At 45.4% G+C, this 16,849-nt stretch overlaps 1 protein-coding gene across 2 annotated transcripts in view; it reads right to left on the bottom strand.

The window, feature by feature from the left end:
• Positions 1 to 16,849, bottom strand: part of dcn (decorin) — a 69,499-nt gene that overhangs the window by 40,891 nt on the left and 11,759 nt on the right. For both annotated transcript variants that reach the window (XM_038780832.1, XM_038780831.1), the window contains exon 2: positions 8,100 to 8,313. In XM_038780832.1, coding sequence (XP_038636760.1) covers positions 8,100 to 8,283 — 184 coding nt within the window. In that variant the 5' untranslated portion in view covers positions 8,284 to 8,313. The remainder of the gene's footprint in view (positions 1 to 8,099; positions 8,314 to 16,849) is intronic.

Below are 16,849 nucleotides of genomic sequence, written 5' to 3' on the forward strand. Positions count from 1 at the left end.
GACAAAGAAGCTCAGTCATATGGTTATGCCTGCATTGCAATATTATGAGACTCATGGCTCTCACAACATTGAGGTCTTAGCAAGGTGTGGAGCTGCCATTCATTCTGTGCCATTTGGCATCAACTGCAGTTGGAGGCAGAGATGAAGAGAGGGAGGGAGGTGCATGTCTCCAAGAGGTACGGCTAGTGGAGGGCGGCCAACTCGTGACTCCAAACCTCCATCCTCACAGGTGAATGGTTCATGGCTGGTAAGGTCTCATGTGGTTAGTCTTTCAATGCTACCAAGGCAATGGCCTCTCCATAAAATCTCTGGGGTGATGGTGACAGAGGAGGAGTGCCACATGAGGCTTCTTGCAGATGGCTCCCATTACTCTGGTCAAAGAGCAATGTCTCCATGCGCAATCGTGTGTGAACAGCAGAAACACCCATCTCTGTACTCCAGAATGTCCTTTATATCAAAGGTATGATGTGGGGACACTATGTCATGACAGAGGGAAGAGCATTGGCCTGCTAACTTTGAGATGGAGGGGAGCCTGTAAAGGACATGCTCACTGAATTTATCACTTCAATTCGTTCAAAGATGCACTGAGGTGTCCATGATGCAGGCTGCAGGCAACCCTGCCTTGGTAATGGCTCGCATCCAAATGAGAAAGAGGACCCATTGCAGAGGGCAAGGAGGAGAAAGGGACTGAGCAGAAAGAGACAGCGCGACCTCTGGAAAGTAAAGGACTGGTGAACATCGACCTCTGTGATGGCTCACATTGGACTGACCATGGGTGTATCGCCGGCGCTGCTCTTATCACGTGGTGAGCGAAAGGCAATGGTGGTCTCGTGTGCCGTGGGATGTGGTTGCCCACATCAGTCAGCTTCTCCCGTACGAGCTGCGGCCACAAGGGCTCTGGAGTAGTAGTGCAGAGCTCTTGGCCTGCAATGATTGAATATCTGTTGAAGTGATTTTAAAAATGGCGGCAGGACCTTCGACCCCATGAGGTAAATGCAAGACGGGCGACTTCCTGCCCGTCCCACCGCGAGATTCCTTGAGCATCTCGCTGATGCATGAATGCATGATTAGTGAGCTGAAAAGTGGAAGATTGCATGTTTTCACCCACCCCGCCACCCTGCGGGAATCACGCCAACTTTTCCGCCCACCACTGGGAAATTCCGTCCTCCTCCTTCTCCTGCAAACTTCAATGGCTTTACAGTACTTTGGAATGTCCTGTCATTATGATAGACACAATACAAATGCTTCATCACCAAAGTCCTATAAATATTTCCTTTTCATGCATCCGATTCCTTTCTAAAAATTATTATTGCCTTTCAGGCAGAACAACAGCTCACTGAGTAAAAATAATTCTCATCACCTCCCCCATTGCTGTAAACACGCATCTGGTTCACAAGTATCCTTCAGGGAAGGAAATAATAGTAATAATAATCACTTATTGTCACAAGTTGGCTTCAATGAAGTTACAGTGAAAAGCCCCTAGTCACCACATTCCAGTGCCTGTTCGGGGAAGCCGGTATGGGAATTTAACCCGAGCTGCTGGCATTGTTCTGCATTACAAGCCAGCTGTTTAAACCATCCCCTATGTGCCATCCTTACCTGTTCTGGGCAACCTGTGACTCCGGACCAACAGGAATGGGTGGCATGGCAGCACAGTGGTTAGCACTGTTGTTTCACCGTTCCAGGGACCCGGGTTCGATAGCTGGCTTGAGTCACTGTCTGTGCGGAGTCTGCACGTCCTCCCCGTGTCTCTGTGGGTTTCCTCCGAGTGCTCCAGTTTCCTCCCACAGCCCAAAGATGTGCGGGTTAGGTGGATTGGTCACACTAAACTGCCCTGTAGTATCCAAAGGTTAGGTGAGGTTGCTGGGTTAGGGGGATAAGGTGGACGTGGGGGCTTAGGTAGGGTGCTCTTTCAGGGGCCGGTGTCGACTCGATGGGCCTAATGGCCTTCTTCTGCACTGTAAATTCTATGATTCCATGATTCAATGTGGTTGAAATGGCCAAGCGAGCCACTCAGTTGTGTCAAACTGCTACTACCTGCTGTTTCATGCGTGAGTTACAGGGAGAAACAGTTAAAATGGGCTCCATTGTGTCAAGTCAGAACATGGACAGAAAAATTAGATGAAAGCTCAGCTGTGGTGGTGAAAAACCTTTGGACACTTTCAACCTAGTTCTGCAGGATGCGAGTCCCAGAGCACAAGAATTGTTCCTGATTTCTGTTATCATTGACACTCCCAGAGAGACGCCTCTCGCAGGAGCTGGAAAAGCTTACACTGGTGTGGTGTAAAGTGGCTTCTGAGTTGTATCTGAGACACATTGTTGGGCAGGATGGAAAAAGATGTTATTCTCCATCTGGCCCTGAATATGCTTGCTGTTTTCATTAGGTAACTTAAATGAGGAAACTTTTTTCCCCCTCACTTAGTCACGTCCCTCACAGCAACAAGCACAAATAAAATATCACATCACCATCTTGGAAAGGACTTACCCTGAGAAGTGGAAAAATCCAGGAATGAGAGTGACTTGTCCAAGATTTCTGGTGAATGCATTCTCACCAAAAGTAATGTGCCAAGAGAAATCATAAATCATTAAAGCAAGAGTCTCGAGTCAAATAAATTTCTGCACATCTGATATTTTAGCCTGAATGAAGTAATGGAATCAGAGCAGCAAGACTCCACTTCAATTAGCTCTTAAGCTACTTGCCAGGTTTATTGCTGCCACCAATTTCCAAACTCTAGCTTTCCAACTTTGATTCTAACCAGGAGTTTAATGGTCTTTGCCCGAAAACCCAAACTGGTTTTGTTCTGCATTTCAAGTAGATTTGTGTGGATTCTTCCAATTGATATACCTTGTAACTTACATTTTACTCTCATACTCTCTGTGTCTTGTAGGTGGGTGTGGTGTTAGGGACCAGCAATCCTGACACATGGGGATAAAAGCAAATTATTGCCGTTGCTGGAATCTGAAGCAAAAAAAAAATACTGGACAATACTAACCACCATGGTAGCATGGTGGTTAGCATAAATGCTTCACAGCTCCAGGGTCCCAGGTTCGATTCCCGGCTGGGTCACTGTCTATGCGGAGTCTGCACGTCCTCCCCGTGTGTGCGTGGGTTTCCTCCGGGTGCTCCGGTTTCCTCCCACAGTCCAAAGATGTGCGGGTTAGGTGGATTGTCCATGCTAAATTGCCTGTAGTGTCCTAAAAAGTAAGGTTAAGGGGGGGTTGTTGGGTTACGGGTATAGGGTGGATACGTGGGTTTGAGTAGGGTGATCATGGCTCGGCACAACATTGAGGGCCGAAGGGCCTGTTCTGTGCTGTACTGTTCTATGTTCTATGAATGGTTGGGAAATAGACCTCTGTAGCCCCGGCTGATTGAATGCAGGTGTCTTAAACTTGTACTGTGCAGGTACAGTGACCGCCTATACTAACCATTCACAGAGGAACATGCATTCTACATGAGAGCTCAACGCCCCTCACTACTCCCCCACATTCCTTCACCCTCCTCCCCCCCACCACCACATCCCCACACCCTACCTTGACTGGCGCCACCTGAACGGCCAGGGTCAGCCATCCAACTTGCAGCTGAGGTGACTTCCTCCTGCTCTGGAGCAGTTTGTGAACCCTGCAGCTAACTGTTGGTGAGTTGGTGCGTCCATGAAGAGAGACAGGTATTAGTCACCCAAGTCTGCATGGGGTGTGCGCGAACAGTGGGTCTACAACACCACCAACAAATTGAACAGTGGTGACACAGGAAGGAAGCTCTGCAAAGAGGGGAGTGAAGGAGGGTTTTCAAAAAGCACTTCTACCTCCACAACATCCAGGAGTAATGTTTGAGGTGGCTCAGGTTCAACAGGGAGGCGTTCACAGAATTCTGCCACCTTCTTCAACCTGACCCGGAGTTTCACCCCATGTGAGGAATGCGCTGCCAGTGTCTTAAAGGGGCTGTTTAGCACACTGGGCTAAATCGCTGGCTTTGAAAGCAGACCAAGGCAGCACGGTTTGATTCCCGTAACAGCCTCCCCGAACAGGCGCCGGAATGTGGCGGCTAGGAGATTTTCACAGTAACTTCATTGAAGCCTACTCGTGAAATAAGCGATTTTCATTTCATTTCATTAAAGGCGACATTCATAATTTTTTACACCACTGATCATTCTAGGCAAGAGCAGGTGACATATCCAATTTATTCCAGTATTTCAGCCCAAAATGCATTGGGAAGCTGATGGAGGCCCTGTCATGATTGCACTTTGTGTCTCTAAGTGAGGGGAAACAGGAGGAGTTGGAACATGGCTTTCCCAGGGTAGTAGGATGCCCATGATGTAGGGAATCATCAACTGCGCACTTGTGGCTCTGCAGGTCCCATTATTCCAATGGGGAGAGGTACAAAAATCAAAAGGACAACCACTCCCTTACTGTGCAGCATCATTTTGTGTGTCACCATAATCTTACTGAACACCCACTACCGTGGCAGAACCCACAATGCAGTCATTCGGAGGCTATCTACTTTTCTTATTATCTTCAGGCCTGAAAACCAGAGGCTGGCTTCTCTGGGACAAAGCTATATGCACGTGGCTGACAACCCAAACCTCAACAACACCTGACCATGCAGAATCAGAACAGGGAAGCAATGGAATACTGGTATTGCCACTGGACTAGTAATCCAGAGACCCAGGGTAATATCTGGGGGCCTGTGTTCGAATCCCATCTTGGCAGATGGTGAAATTTGAATTCAACAAAAACCTGGAATTAAAAGTCTAATGATGATCAAGAAACCATAGTCAATTGTTGTATGATAAGATACGGGAAAGTCGCCATCGACCCAGATGGCCATAGGCTGCTTTCCCCTTTGAAGGGGAGAGCTGACTAAGGCTGATTTAATCTGAGGATCACCACACCTCAGGCGAGGGGCAAGGTTGAGAAGGCGGGCCTTCATGAATAACTTTGTGTAAGGACCCATCTAGTTCATTAATGTTCTTTAGGGAAGGATATCTGGCATCTTCGCCTGATCTGGCCTACATGTGACTCAAAACCCACAGTGAGTGACTCATAAATGTCCTCTGAAAGCCAGACACTCAGGGCAATTATGGATTTCCCTTCACTCTTTAATTCATCTCAAATACCCTTCTGTGAATCTAACCACAATATTTATAAACATCTAGCTATGATTGACAGCTCCTAACTACATCAAAAACAATTAAGTGCTTTCTGGGAGAAAAAGAGGAAGTGAAAGCACTTATCTTCTAGATGTTTATAAACATTGTGGTTAGTTTAACAGCAGGGTACTTGAGATGCATTCAAGTGTGAAGGGAAATTTAAAATAAAACAACCTAGATACCTGGCCAGCTAGAGGATTTTACTCCATCAATGATAGCCTATAAAGATTATTTATCTATGAAAGTGAATAGAAGTCTCACAGATAAAAGGACCTGCGGGGGAACAGTGCTGCTTTCTACACCTCTGTCTGAGGCAGCAGGTGTAAGAGACAGTAAGTGAAAAAGCAGTGATTTTTCACTGTTTCAGCCGGGACTGCTCATTAGCTTCCAGGGTGGGGTGACTGATGGGGGAGGGGGTATCTGATGGGGAAGTTTCTGATCTGGGGGTCTGATGGGGTTCTCTAATGGGGGGATCTGATGGGCTGTTGTCTGATGGGGTTATCTGATAGGAGCCATGAGCAATAACTTTACCAGAACACATTTATCCAAAAAATACATCCACTGATACAAAGAGGGACTTTCTATTTATAGTCCCTTGTGTATTGCCTCGGTGCCTTTCTTGCAGGTGCCTTTGCCTCTCCTAGCGCTCCTAAGCAGTGTTACTCCAGTAACTGTGGCATAGCTGGTGAAAGCCTGCTGACTGGCGGGGGGGGGGGGGGGGGGGCTCGCAGGACATCCCAAGGCAGCTCTGAGCCTTGAAGGTTTGAAATACACCATCCCATCAAGGGCAGCCCAGGCTGGCTGAAAGGCAGTGATGGGAGGACAAATGCTTTTATCCTAAGAGAGGGCAGTAGCTTTATGTTCCATGGAGCCACTGCCACTCCCAGGGAGTGGCACCTCAACTATCCGAGCAATCTGTTGGTGGGCAGATTGTTGGACTCCTGTGACATCCTGCATGCTCCTTTGAGCACTGTGATCTGCAGCCATGATGGTATCAGCCTGAGCCTGCATTGCAGCATGCACAGGTCTCTCAGTTCCTCTTGTCTGAGCAGCTCCTGCTACATTGATATGTTGGTTGGCTTCTGCCTGTACTGCAGTGGAAACAGCCACCCTGGACAGGTGGGCCCTAATCTACGGGTGATCCCCTCTGCCACGTTGGAGCCCAACAGTGACAGGGAGCTGCTTATCAGGCTTGCCAATGGCATCTCACCCACATTCCCCAGTCTGCCAACCCCTAACACCCCCTGTAGGGACCAGAATTGCTGATCCTGAGGCCATGTTGACGCCGGCGAGAAACGCAACTGCGTTTACGGCGACATCAATACTAAGCCTCAGGGTCAGAGAATCCTGCCCCATATATCCAGATTTACATGAAAGCAAAATACTGTGGATGCTGGACATGTGAAATGAAAACAGAAAATGCTGGAAAAGCTCAGCAGGTCTGGCAGAGTCTGTGGAGAGAGAAACTTAGTGATACTTACCGTACTTACCGTAATACATGTAATGTGTTACCAGTGGTGTTTACCACACTTAGTGAACATTTCGAGTTCATTGACCCTTCTGCAGAACTGAAGAGGGATAGAAATGCAATTAATTATACAGTTGGAGAGGGAGGTGGAACAGAATAGAAGGTAAGGGATGGGTCGGAGCTAAGCCAAAGATGTCATGGACATTGGACAAAGGGTGTATTAATGGTATCATTAAGGACTAAAGAGTGTTGATAGTGACATAAAGGTAAGGACTCAAAACATTAACTCTCTTTCTCTCTCACATGCTGCCAGACCTCGGTGAGTGTATCCAGCATTTTCTGTTTTTAATCCAGATTTACAAATCTCCATCAGATGATTAAATTCAGCATTTTCACAATTCCATCCTCAGTACTGGAGAACATCATCAAACCATACAATCATCCAACATTCCAATAATGGTATATTGAGGAAGAATGAGTCTGAAGCCAGCCTGTACCTTAAGGCAAGTTTATTTCCAAGACAGCAAAGTCACAGACTCACCCAGTTCCTCCCAGGCGCCTGGAATCAGCTGGTTTATATACTGTTACAATGATCCCTCACCCTTCACCAACTGTGCTCAATTACCAACTTAAAACATGTAGTCTATCGCAGCACAATTCCAATATTAACATAGAGAGAAGACCATTTGGCCCATCATGTCTGTGCTAGTTCTTTGAAAGCCCACTTCGTCTCATACCACTCGGTCACCCCAACTCTTTTCCCATTGCCCTTCATTTCCTTTTTCTTTTCAAGTATAAATTTGATGCTCTTTTGAAAGTTACGATTCAACCTGCTTCCACCCTTTCAGGCAGTGCATTCCAGATCACAAATACGCGTGTTAAAAGGAAGATTCTCCGCATTTTCCGTCCATTTCCTTTGCATATTACCTGAGAAGTGAGTCCTCTGGTTACAGATACCCATTCTCCCACTGGTTCCCACGCAATAGAATTTTCCTCATAAGTAGTCTATCAGAACCATTCATCCCATCGAACAGGAACTAGTTGAACTGTTAAAAAGTAATAAAACAGCCCGAGGAGTTTCACAGGTGCATTAACAAAAAAAAACACTGAACCACAGAAAGGGTTATTGAGGCAGATTATCAAAATTCCAGTCAAAGAGGTGGGTTTTTTGAAGACCATCTTAAAAGATGAGTGAGGCCAAGAGGTTTGAGGGGAGGGAGATTTCCAGAGATTAGGGCCTAAGCTGCCAAAGGCACAGTCACCAATGGTGGAGCGATTAAAATCGGGGACATTCATAGGCCAGAATAAGAGCAACAAAGAAATCTCGGAGGGTTGGAGGCTTGGGACTGGTTACAGAGGTCGGGAAGGGTGAGGAAATGGAGGTATATGAAAACAAGGATGAGAATTTGACATGTTTTATTCAACGTGAAGACTATGGGAAAGAGTAGTCCCCACGACTGAAGCACTTAGATCACATAGCTTACCCAGGTCAGAACACTGCACCACTCTGCGATGGCACTGGCAACCAAATGGGCAAATTGGCCCCTCACTTTCAGGGAGAAAACCAGATCCTTCATCCTCCAGCATGAAGTCAAGAAACTGTGTCTGATGAAATGGCTTGGCCCAGGAGGCTGCGACCAGGAACGCCAGCGATATGATCACACGCATGGTTGGCACAAAATAACACAGTGACTTAACCTGAGAGAAAACAAAAGGAACACCGGTTACGACACAGAGATGCATTGAACTGACAGCACAGAAACAGGCCATTCAGCCCAACTAGCCCATGCAGCCTTCTCACACCCTCTTTATTCTAACCCCATCAACATGCCCTCCCATTTTTTTTGTTCCTCATGTATTTCCCCTTCAATGCGTCATGCTTTATTATGTGTACTGTACCATTTACTATGTCATTCAACGGTCTAGAGGATGTAATTTAGAAGGGCATCATGATGGCGCTGTGGTTAGCACTGCTGCCTCATGGCGCTGAGGTCCCAGGTTTGATCCCGGCTTTGGGTCACTGTCTGGGGGGGGGGGGCTAATCCCCACACTTCTTTGAGAACTGCCATGGAGTCTCTCAGATCCACTAGCGAAATCAAAGCAGCCTCAGTTTAACTTCTCACCTGAAAGCTAACACCTCTGGCAATGCAGCACTCCCTCAGTAATGCCCTGCAGCATCTGGAAATGCAGCACTCCCTCAGTAATGCCCTGCAGCATCTGGAAATGCAGCACTCCCTCAGTAATGCACTGCAGCATCTGGAAGTGCAGCACTCCCTCAGTAATGCCCTGCAGCATCTGGAAATGCAGCACTCCCTCAGTAATGCACTGCAGCATCTGGAAGTGCAGCACTCCCTCAGTAATGCCCTGCAGCATCTGGAAGTGCAGCACTCCCTCAGTAATGCACTGCAGCATCTGGAAGTGCAGCACTCCCTCGGTCATGCACTGCAGCATCTGGAAGTGCAGCACTCCCTCAGTAATGCCCTGCAGCATCTGGAAATGCAGCACTCCCTCAGTAATGCCCTGCAGCATCTGGAAGTGCAGCACTCCCTCAGTAATGCCCTGCAGCATCTGGAAATGCAGCACTCCCTCAGTAATGCCCTGCAGCATCTGGAAGTGCAGCACTCCCTCAGTAATGCACTGCAGCATCTGGAAGTGCAGCACTCCCTCAGTAATGCCCTGCAGCATCTGGAAGTGCAGCACTCCCTCAGTAATGCACTGCAGCATCTGGAAGTGCAGCACTCCCTCAGTAATGCACTGCAGCATCTGGAAGTGCAGCACTCCCTCAGTAATGTCCTGCAGCATCTGGAAGTGCAGCACTCCCTCAGTAATGCCCTGCAGCATCTAGAAGTGCAGCACTCCCTCAGTAATGCACTGCAGCATCTGGAAGTGCAGCACTCCCTCAGTAATGCACTGCAGCATCTGGAAGTGCAGCACTCCCTCAGTAATGTCCTGCAGCATCTGGAAGTGCAGCACTCCCTCAGTCATGCACTGCAGCATCTGGAAGTGCAGCACTCCCTCAGTCATGCACTGCAGCATCTGGAAGTGCAGCACTCCCTCAGTCATGCACTGCAGCATCTGGAAGTGCAGCACTCCCTCAGTAATGCACTGCAGCATCTGGAAGTGCAGCACTCCCTCAGTAATGCACTGCAGCATCAGCCTAGATTTTGTCCCCAAGTCTCCAGCCTGGGAATTGAACCCACAGTCGACTGACTCATTGAGTCATAGAGTTTTACAGCACAAAAAGAGGCCCTTCGGCCCATCGTGTCTGAGTTGGCCATCAAGCACCTATCTATTCTGATCCAATTTTCAAGCACTTGGTCCGTAAGCTTTTATGCTATGGTATTTTGAGTGCTTATCTAAATGTTGTGAGGGTTTTTGCCTCTACCACCCTTTCAGGCAGCGAGTTCCAGATTCCCACTACCCTGTGGGTGAAAAAGGTTTTCCTCAAATCCCCTTTAAATCTTAACCTAAATCTATGCACCCTGATTATTGACCCCTCTACTAAAGAGAAAAAATTCTTCCTGCCTACCCTATCTAAATCCCTCATAATTTCATACACCTCAATCAGGTCCCTCATCAGCCTTCTGTGCTCTAAAGATAATAACCCCAGCCCAACTAACTTCTTTTTCTCTTGATAGCTGAAATTCTCCAGCCCCAGCAACATCCTTGAATCTTCTCTGCACCTTTTCTAGCACAATTACATCCTTCTTCTAGAGTGGCGACCAGAACTGCACCCTCCACTCTCGCTGTCAACTAACAGCTCCATCATAGCCTCCCTGCTCTTATATTCTGTGCCTTGGCTAATAAAGGCAAGTATCCTATATGCCTTCTTAACCAGCTTTTCTACCTGCCCTGTTGCCTTTATGGATCTTTGAATATGCGCCCCCCAAGATTCCTCTGGTCCTCTGTACTTCCTAGAGTCCTGCCGTTCATTGTGTATTCCCTTACCTTTTTAGTCCTTCCAAAATGTATCAGCTCACACTTTTCAGGGTTAAATTCCATTTGCCACTGTTCTACCCATCTGACCAGCCCATCTATATCATGCTGTAATCCAAGGCTTCCCTCGGCGCTATTTACCACACCACCAATTTCCATGTCATCTGTGAATTCATTGTTCATACCCCCCACATTCACGTCTAGATAATTAATGTACACTACAAAGAGCAAGGGTCACAACACCGATCCCTGTGGAACACCACTGGACACAGGCTTCCTAATAATAATAATAATTGCTTATTGTCATAAGTAGGCTTCAATGAAGTTACTTTGAAAAGCTCCTGTCACAGAAACAACTTTCAACCATCACCCGCTGCCTCCTGTCACTGAGAAAATTTTGGATCCAATTTGCCAAATTAACCTGAATCCTATGGGGCTCTTACTTTCTTGATCAATCTCCCATGAGAGAACTTGTCAAAACCCTTACTGAAGTCCATGTACATAACTCCATCTACTACACTGCCCCCATCTACACACTTAGTCACCTGCTCAAAAATCTCAATCAAATTTGTTACACATGATCTTCCTCTGACAAAGCCACGCTAACTGTCCTTGATTAATCCTTGCCTCTTCAAGTGGAGATTAATATCTGCCTCAGAATTATTTCCAATAATTTCTCTCGCACACTGGCCTTTAATGACCTGTTTTCTCCCTTGTTGAATAATGGTGCCATAAATAGCTGTCCTCCAGTCCTCTGGCACCTCTCCTGTAGCCAGAGAGTATTTGAAAATTAGTGTCAGAGCCCCTGCACTCTCCTCCCTTGCCTCACACAGCAGTGTAGGATACATCTCATCTGGGCCTGGGGATGGAGATTTAGCCACTGTTAAGCCTGCTAAAACTGCTAACACCTCCTCCCTCTCAATGCAAACCTGTTCAATTATATTACAGTTCCCTTTTCTGATTTCTATACCTATATCATCTTTCTGAATCGTGAACATGGATGCAAAACCCTCACCTAAGTCTTTCAGCCTCCACATACAGATTGCCACTTTGGTCTCTAATGGGCCCTACCCTTTCCTTGTTTACTCTCTATCTATGTCCCTCATAATTTGGTACACCTTGACCATGTTCCCCTTCAACCTTCTCTGCTCTAAGGAAACTAACCCCAGCATAGCCACCCTCGCTTTATAGCTACAGTACTCCAGCCCAGGCACCATCCTGGTGAATCTCCTCCGCAACCTCTCTAGTGCAATCACATCCTTCCAATAGTGACTCATTCTTGTTAATTGTACATCAACCAGCTAGAAGCCTGCCATACAGCAGGTGGAGAGAGGTAGATCTTTACACCACCTGACTACTGAACATTCAATGAGGGCTCTTCCATTTTGCTGCCGTTTCCTTGGGACTGGGTCCAGGAGGAAGACGAATGGGAAAACCGCACATTTCCTGCTCCTGATCTCCACCCAGTATGTGTAACTGATAGATGTGGGTCTATGATGCAAACCCCAAAGCAGAGAATCTGCCCTCAATGTTTAGCGAAAGAATGAGGCACAAATCGTGGGAATTTATCACAGGGTGTGGCACAATAGCTTAATTGTCCTCAATAACGTAATCCCTTGCAGACATCTCCTGAATCCTATTATCGGCAATGAGTTCCAAATATAATAATGGAAAAAATATTGTGTTACTGTCTCAAGTGAACTGACAATAATTCATTCAACATGCAAGTTTCTGATGAACGCAGAGGAAATGTTATTTTGAAAAAGATGTTTTGTGGAATTGGGGCATATAATTAGGAAGAAAATGTAACATTGGACCCCTGAGTACCTACTTCAGCGACTTCATTCATATTTAATCATATTTAAATCTTGTCAATTATTCTGGTGTATTATTCTAAAACTGGAACAGGTCTAGTTATCACCCTATTCACAGGCAGTTACCCTCCATTACGTTGCAGCCAATGTTCCTTATGAACATAAGGAATTTCAGGTCAGACATTGCTTCATCCCTTAGTTGGGCATCTCTTTTGAGCTAATTAAGTTATACTGCCTAAATATTACTAAATTTGTCGCTAGAATGGTTTGAGATGTGGCCGTGTGTGATCAAACGCATTGGATGACCAGAAACTTAACTGGACTAGCCATATCAATACAGTGGCTACAAAAGAATTTCTGCAGCATGTAAGCCTTTCCACTATCTATAAGACACAAGTCAGGAGTGTGGTGGAATACTCTTCATTTGTCTGGATGAGTACAGCTCCAACAGCACTGAAGAGGATCAACACCTTCCAGGACAAGGTGTTGGGTTAGCACCTTCCAAACCCGTGATCTCTGCCACCGAGGGCGACAGATGCATGGGAGCACCACTATCTGTAAGTTCCCCTCCAAGCCACACACCACCCTGACTTGGAACTATATCGCCGTTCCTTTACTGTCGCTGGGTCAAAATCCTGGAACACTTGCCTTAACAGCACCATGGGCAACATCTACCCTACATGGACTGCAGTGGTTCAAAAAGGCTGCTCACCACCACCTTCTCAAGGGCAATTAGCAATGGGCAATAAATTCTGGTCTCACGAGCAATGTTGACATCCCAGGAACAATTTAGAAAAAAATTCATGAGAACCTGGGCATCTTCGGCTGTCTGGCAAATAGTCAAATGCTCAAAAAGCATGTTCCAGAATCCAATGGTAAATTCTCTTATTTTTATATCTAAACAATTACTCATGATCAAAACACAAGCAAATAGACGCACAACCGTGCACAGAATTTTCCATTCTAGAACGAAATGGAGAACTTGCATTTATATAGCATCTTTCACACCCTCCGGACATCACAGGGCATTTTACAGCCAATGTAGCGTTTTTAAGTTATAGTCACTATCGTAACATTGGGTAACAAGACAGCCAATTGGCACACAGCAAGCTGCCACAGTAGAAACAACCAGATAATCTGCTTTTAGGTGTCGGTTGAGGAGTAAATATTGCTTAAAGAGTGCCAGAGGACCTTTGACAGCCATATGAGAGTACAGTTTGGGCCTCACTTCAACATTTAATCCAAAACATAGCACCTCGGATAATGCCGCACTCCCTCAGTTACCGCACAGAAGCACCAGCCTAGATTTGGTGCTCAGATGTGGACTTGAACCCGCCACCTGCTGGCTCAAAGGTGTGAGTGCTCCCCACTGAAGCACAAAAAACAGGCCCTTCTGGCTGAAAATATTATCAAAACCTTGGCCTTAATGCATGCAAATTCCTCCCTTGGAAAAGGTCTGAGTTTTGTCGTAACATAAATATCGCAGCGGGAAACCTGTAAAAAAAGTAACCAGTAACAGTTAAAGGTTGACAACAAATGAGCAGTTTCTTCATAACAAAGGTTACTACATAACAAATATTTGAAAGAATTTAGATGTTTTAGGACAGGAGAAACGTGGGTAAATAATGCAGATAATGGATTTAGCAGCTTTAACTATGTGTGAGTCAAATAGACATCGAATTGTCATTTCTTACAGCAGAGGAGGAGGCCGTTTGGCCCATTGTGCCCGTGCTAGCCCTTTGAATGATCCAATTAGTCCTACACCCCTGCTCTGATAACATTTTCCTTTTAGATATCTATCGAATTCTCTTTTGAAAGTGAATATTGAATTTGCTTCCACTCACTTCCGAATGACAATAACTCACGGCTGTTACAAACAGCACTTGGTATTTGCTGAGCAAACCAGATCCCAGAGGGAAACCTGTCTGATCTTGTATTTTGAAAATGAGGAGAAATAGCTCCTGAGCCCAAAAGCACAGAACTCCAGTAACATTTTTAGGATTTTAAAAATTAACAAATTTATTTAAAAAACAACTTAAGTGCATAAAATTAAAGTTACACAGTTTAAACAGTATTACAGCACCCCCCCCCCCCCCCCCCCCCCCCCCACACACACACACACACAAAACAAAACACTTGGTTAAAACACAAGTAAACTACCTTCCTGACAACAACTCCCTTATGGAGTTTTAACTATGAAAATCCAGTAATATTACCCCAAAAGAATTGTTGTCACTTCAATAAATGTAAAACTCAAGACTCCTCGAACACCTCCACTCAGGTGTGGCTATCCAAAAGAAAAGCTCAAAAACAAACTGTTTTCTGGAAACAAAGGGTGGGATTTTCCTGGCACCAACACCCCCCTCCCCCCGCCCCCCCCGCAGCCACCCCCAACCACACCCCACCACGGCGTGTTTTCCTGTGGTGTAGGCAACCCATCATTGGATGATGGTGGGATCTTCCAGGCCCGCCAATGTCGACAGGGCGTTGCGTGTCCTGCATCCTCCACCACTGGGGAACCACTGCACAGGGTGGTTGCCATTCGTGAGACTGGAAGATCCCGTCAGCATTCGGTGCCAGAAAATTGCAGCAAAGTTTTTTTCTGGGTTGGATCTAGGTGGCATGCAAATTTTGCCTTCAGGGAATTTCCAGCCACACAACACAGCTAAAATTATTTATTTAAATATCTTTTTTCCCTTTTATTATTCTCAAACACCTCTTTGAACTCAACATCTCCCAATACAAGAATCTTTTATCTTTTCCTATTGTGTCCACTTTTGAGTCAATAAAACATAATATACCATCTCCTGTTTAGTTATGAAACCTTTGTAATTGTAAAAAGTCCCTTGTCACTTCTAAACTCTACATCTTTGACTGTCCACAACTTTGTTTCTACATTTTAAATTCTACATCTGAAAAGCCTAATCCATGCTTATCTCATCAACCAAATTATGAATCCAATTGATTTACTTGTAAATCAAACTCTTCGTAACCACTCTACTCTTTTATCTCTCAGATCTCACAGATAAGCTGTCTCTAGTAACCTTCCCCCAGTTTAATTAATCATGAACACACAGTTTTCTTTACAGACTATCACCATAATCCCAATAATATTTTAAAAAAACATTCATCATGTGGATTTATTGTAACTTCACTCAATAGACAGGATTTTCCACCCCCTCTGTGGTGTGTTTTGTGGGGGCAGGTGGAGACAACCTGCCATTGGCCAGCGGTTGGATCTTCGAATCCCGCACCTACCAACGGGTTTACCATTGTTCACACTCTTCCAGGAATCTGCAATGTGGGGCGCCGTTGGCAGGACCACAAGATCCCACTGGCGGAATAGTCAGAATATTTTGTCCAATGTTTTTAATTCCTTGTGTTAAATAACATACATAATTCATCGTTACTGATTAACTACAAACTGGTCATAGTTAGAAAATATTCAGTAAACAACAGTGACTATACTTCATTGGCTGTAAAATGCCTTTGCGACATCGTGGATTATGAAAGCTCATCAGATAAATGAAATGTCTTCCTTTCTTCGATCCGATTATCCAAAAGTACCAGAGAAACTATAAGATCCATTTCAGGGAATGGCCTTTTTAAATAGGCACCCGATCTCCTCCCTTAGGTTGGGTGAATTTTGCTAATCTTGGTCCTTCAAAGAACAAAGAACAATACAGCACAGGAACAGGCCCTTTGGCCCTCCAAATTTCAGATAATTGGTAGGAGCTGCACCAGTTCTGTTGGCTGATGGTGAAGTTGACTGCACCCTTAGCAATGTGATGCTATGGAAAGAGAGCAAGCTAGCTCTAGAACACAGCCAGACGGTACATCCATAACCATTCAAAACTTCAGCTGGAGCAAAACATACAAAAGCAGCAGATAGTAATACTAGCAGAACTAGAGAGAATAAATAAACAGACAAACAGCATGAGTAGAAAGCTCAAACTATAAACACTGGACATTAAATTTCACTGCCCCAAAGTTGCTTGGTGTCTAGCTGAGAACCAACAGAAACAAAGTTGTGGACAGTCAAAAACACCATATTCATTCGCTGGTATTTGATGTTATTCTAGACACTGTTTTTCTACTTAATTCTTAAGATATGACAAATTGCTTGACAGATCCACGTAAAACGCGACATGCCAAGTCTGCAACTGAACTCCACCTCATCCTTCCTTTACTAATGTTCCACCAGACTCTCTGGCTGTTATTTCACTTGGCACCAAACATCTGTTTAAAATCCAGCTGTCTTTGCCTGCACCAGCCACACACGCAACGCACCCCACCCCCCTCCCTCATTGAGAAATGAAGCTACTGCGCAGGGAAGGGGAAATGTGCTTTAATTATTATTAAGTATATGTAGAGGAAATATTTCTAGGAGTGCTAAATATTATAAATTAAATGTCATCCTTCGGAATGTGAGACATGTTTTTATCAGTGTTATGTGAGTGGCTGCTTATTGTCATAGAGGCAAG

Source organism: Scyliorhinus canicula, chromosome 20, assembly GCF_902713615.1.
Source record: "Scyliorhinus canicula chromosome 20, sScyCan1.1, whole genome shotgun sequence".
Lineage (NCBI taxonomy): Eukaryota > Metazoa > Chordata > Chondrichthyes > Carcharhiniformes > Scyliorhinidae > Scyliorhinus > Scyliorhinus canicula.